The sequence below is a fragment of the Stegodyphus dumicola genome, chromosome X2 (assembly GCF_044657685.1).
Source record: "Stegodyphus dumicola isolate Sdum_Otavi_A_Nest chromosome X2, ASM4465768v1".
NCBI lineage: Eukaryota > Metazoa > Arthropoda > Arachnida > Araneae > Eresidae > Stegodyphus > Stegodyphus dumicola.
In genome coordinates this window covers 135,420,684-135,425,232 of record NC_140781.1, presented here as the reverse complement: position 1 = coordinate 135,425,232, position 4,549 = coordinate 135,420,684, and the positions used below count along the sequence as shown (strand labels likewise).

The 4,549-nt window shown below is 29.9% G+C and overlaps 1 protein-coding gene across 1 annotated transcript; it reads right to left on the bottom strand.

Annotated features, from left to right (window-relative positions):
• Nucleotides 1–1,129: 1,129 nt before the first annotated feature.
• Nucleotides 1,130–4,218, bottom strand: LOC146992920 (uncharacterized). Its single transcript, XM_085810189.1, has 3 exons — nt 4,058–4,218; nt 3,851–3,964; nt 1,130–3,209 (listed from the first exon to the last, which is right to left on the bottom strand). Exons 2-3 carry the CDS (start codon nt 3,872–3,874, stop codon nt 2,817–2,819), a joined length of 417 nt encoding a protein of 138 aa, XP_085666315.1. The 5' UTR covers nt 3,875–3,964; nt 4,058–4,218; the 3' UTR covers nt 1,130–2,816.
• Between the last annotated feature and the right edge of the window lie 331 nt (nt 4,219–4,549).

Sequence of the window (4,549 nt, the reverse complement as noted above, 5' to 3'; positions counted from 1 at the left end):
CATTTATAAATTTCTACCTGACTGTTTATTCTTTAATTCTATATAACACAATTAATCGATGCTTGTTTCTTGTATGGAATTTTAACATTAATTCTACATAATAACATGAGTAATCTTTTTTTTTTAAATTGTATTTTAGCATTATTAAAAAACACTTTGGCACTAAGAACTGAGAATATCTGTCAATCTGTCTTCTACGTTAATTTACAATAATATAAATGTGAATATCTGAATGGAGTTATATTGAAAGATCTACTGGATGCTATGATTCCATGATGGTCAATCCACCACATTGGAAATATTAAATCAAACAATAAGTACAGGAAAAGATTCAGCAAGACAATATATCCTCTTTTGAATGAATACATTTAACTGTAGTTATTCCATATGATGTATTATACAACACCCCAAAATCATGGAAAATAACTTTCTAAACCGAGTTTACAGTGTAAAAAAAGTAGTGGAAAAATGTTGTAGTCATGTAACTGGGCTATCTAACATAAAAATTACAGCATATTACACCAGTGTTCTTACCTTTACTGCATATTACAACCAAATAACTACAATTAGATATGAGAAAGAACAGGCAGTGTCAGTACAACCAAGAGTAAAACTTTTACAGAGTTGCTAATTTGAAAACAAGTGAACCTGTAAAACTAACCCTGCATACTGGTTTGCTTTAGATGCATTTGGTAACCAATATGCTGTAAGTCTTTACCAGATTCAGTTTTGAGTGCATTAAATACTATATTGCTCATATGTCTTGATCGTGACAATCAATGCAGCTGCAGCATTATTGAATAGAAATAAGTTATATGACTCTCAAATAAGTGTTTGTAAAGTTGTTCAGGAAATAAATATTACTAAATACTAACATGTATTATGTTTATTGAATTGTACAAAACTTATATGTTATACTTTGAATTATCATCAATTTTAATTGTCTGAAATCTGGTATTTGATAGTATATAGTTGTAGCAGTTTTTTCACTATAAATTCTGAAGAATCCGAAAATGCACATACTAAAGTATTTCAAGTATGATAATATTCAGTATTTAAGATTATCCTAAAAGTATGAAATTTATTATTTTATTTGAAAATAAGTATTAGTGTATCCATGGCATGCAGGTCCCCGAGATTACTCTATTATCCACTCATAGGTGGGGGTGTCACCTTTGCCAAAGGCTCTTTGTAGCCTGCTTTAGGTTTTATACTAATTTTAATTACTGGCCATCTACTGAAATGGTTTCTTTATGTATATCCACCTTTATTCCAACTCTGGTATTTCTACGGCGATGGAGGTTTAGTTGACCATACTTCTTGACAATTCTTTTACTTTTTTTTAGTTTAATTTTTTTTTTCAATTTGAAGCGGTAGACCAGTATTTTCATCTCGCATAACTGTTTTTGAAGCAGACTCGAAAATCTCCTTCAAAGAGTTGGCTACATTGTGTAAATTTTCGCTATCTAAATTCCAAAGGAGTGACCGAATTGACCTGTAATTTGCATCGCACTCATTGATCAAATTTCTTTTTTTTACTCAACGTTGCTTCTTCAGATATAGTGGGTAAATTATCTGATGTTCCACCTGAAGGAGTTTCAGTTGATGAATATTTTCGTTTTCTGGTGCCTGAAATACTTCTTGAGACTAAATCTTCATCAACTTTGAAAATAGGTGTTGAAAATAACCATTCTGCAGTACATTCCAAACTCCAGGCTGGAAACTTCATGCCAGCAAACACAATATGCTTGCACAGCAGTCGGTTTCTTCTGAAATCTAAGCATATGCATTGACACAGTTGTTTCTGTTCATCAAACGTGACAGAATAAACTGCATCATGCTTAGTTTCAGAAGAAACTTTAAAGAAGCCATGTGAAATTTTTTTATACTACCCACATAAACTTCAGCAGCTCTTAATTTTGTTTTTATGTGATCAATTAACCATTTTGGCTTATTGATTAAATAATTTGGTACATGTTCATTGTATAATCTGGCCTGCGAAAGCAAACTCAGATTTTTTCTGACGTAAATTCTATATCTTTCTGGCAGAAATTTCTCAACCAAGATCTTAATTATTTCAGACAGCATACAGTTTTTATATCCCTGAAGATATCTATATTTTAGTTCCTCATTTAAGCGTTCAACACCATTGTTCAAGTTTATGAATAAGTCATTTGGTTTGTAAGCCAAAGCCCATCTCTCAATTTCCTTGAACCATGTTAATTCAAAATAATCTTTCACAGCTTCATATTGGTTCCATGATTTTAATACCTCTATTGCTGCAACCATTTCATCTTGAGTTGGAGCATTTGCTATGGCACGTAATTTACATTGCATTCTTTTTCTTAGAAGCCCATCTTGACCATGCCTGCTCTCGATGGAAACTACATATAAAAACCTTAATTCCTGTAAAGACATTTTCCAAACTTGTAATTTCTTCCATTGCAAAATCAACCATCCCATATTTTGGTCTAACGAGAGGCGACCAATTTTTAATAATTAAAAGAGCTTCTTCTAATGCTTTGGCTGTTTCATTTTGTGTAATTATTATGCTCACTATTTGATAGTTCACATTTGTTTTGACAACTAAAAAATAAAGTGGGAGAGCATACTTACAGGTTCGATAGGTCGCGTCGAGAAGAACAAGATTAGAACCATATAAGACATATAAATTTTTCATTTCTTCACTTTGATATACAAATAGCAGATTTAGTTTTGAATCTGTAAAGTCATTTGGCTCAGTACCATCATATGTATTTTCAGTACATGGTCTAAAAAAAAAAAAACAGAACACTTGGAAGTATCCCAGCTATTTATTAACATTTCTGTATTTTCTTGTCAATTTTACTAGTTCTAATATCGGATTTTGCTTGGCTTATTATTTTCCTAATTGCCTCCATTTCTGGATAAAATCGTCTGCACGTTTTATCAGTTTCTCCCAATTCAGTTGAAACGTATACTTCTAATAGCTCTGCAATTACAGTGGCATTGCATTTTCCATTCTTAACTTTAGAAGCTATGAAATGCCGCACTCTAGCATCTATAGGTTCTATTACTGCAGCCATGTTACCCATTAGATGATTTTGATGATCTTGGCTATTAGGTAAATTAAACATGAAAACTTCTTCACCAGCAATACTATCTTTATTGGCTAGTTTTTCCTTAATTTTCCGAGATATCATAATCTTTCTTTTTCGGGTTGGCACTACCTGTAATTTAAACATATTTATCACAGTAAAATTTAGAAATTCCAGCACAGTCATCTAAAACTAATTATTGATAAAGGTTCAATTTTAAAAACTTTCTGTTCATAGCAAATTATTCAAAAAAAAAAAAAAAAAAAAAGAGGAGTCATTTCTTTCCTTTAAAAAAAGCTGTAAAAAGGATCTTCCATTTTTATAACAATAGATCAAATTACTTCTTCAAAGAAACATAACCAATAAAACTTCACTTTGAACAACTTATTTCTATTTGTAGCAAATTGGTTAGAATATAATTAGCATAAAAAGCCTTTATTTGTGGCCTGAAAGCATCATTTTATTTGCATGTCAATTACTGAATTATTTATTTAGGAAAATATTACTGTTAAAAACCCTCTTTTGGCCAAAAAAAAAAAAAAAACTGTTTAGAAAAATATGTTGAATAAAGAGACACAAAAAATCATTTCTCTTTTTTACATTGTGACTCTAAAAATACCTTTTGTTTTTATGTCAAAAAATATGTATACTTTATCATAGAATACCTTCAATACATCTTGCTCATACGTGACAGAATTATATTTTTTCCTTAAAAAAAAATTCTCTAAAATTACTAAGACCATCTTAGAACAAAAAGTTAAATAAACTTCTACCTTGAACTGAGGCATCCTGTACATTCGGGTAACATTAATTACAGCTGGACAATTAACTTTTTTAGTTGTCTGGTTCTTGGAATATGCTTTACCAAAAGCATGATCAGTTTGACACTAAAAGAAAAAAAAAACACACACATATATATATATATAATCCAAGAGGTGATATTTTTGTATAAATTTTTAAATATAACAATGTTATTTTACCTTTTCATTTTTTTCTTTAGCATAATTTTCCTTTTGACGTTTATTCAGATCTTTTCCTTGATGGCAAACATAGGTTTTTCGCCCAAAGTGGAAATAGGGAATATCATCTAACCAGTTTAATCGTAAATCTGGAGTTAGTTCAACTGGAAAGAAAATTTTGATTTAGATCACAATCTGATAAGCTTTGATTTTTAAAAGAAAGAAATTACAGATCTCTATAAACATATTATACATTTAACATTATACTTTGATTTTTAAAAGAAAGAAATTACAGATCTCTATAAACATATTATACATTTAACTGTCTCTATATATACTACATACTGTAGACACTGCTTAATATATTGCAGCTGATGTCGTGTATATTGCTATTGAATTTCTAAGTTCTGCTCTTTCATATATGGAAACATAAAAAATGCATCATTTGCTGTAATTTTATTTGCTCAATTTGGTTAATATAATCAAAATATTATACAATAAATTTCTTAAACT

Coding starts and splice junctions, on each gene's coding strand:
- LOC146992920 (XM_085810189.1), bottom strand. CDS start 3,874: ATGTACAGGATGCCTCAGTTCAAG. Junction 3,210..3,850: donor ACAGGATGCCTCAGTTCAAG/GTAGAAGTTTAT, acceptor TTTAAATTACAG/GTAGTGCCAACCCGAAAAAG.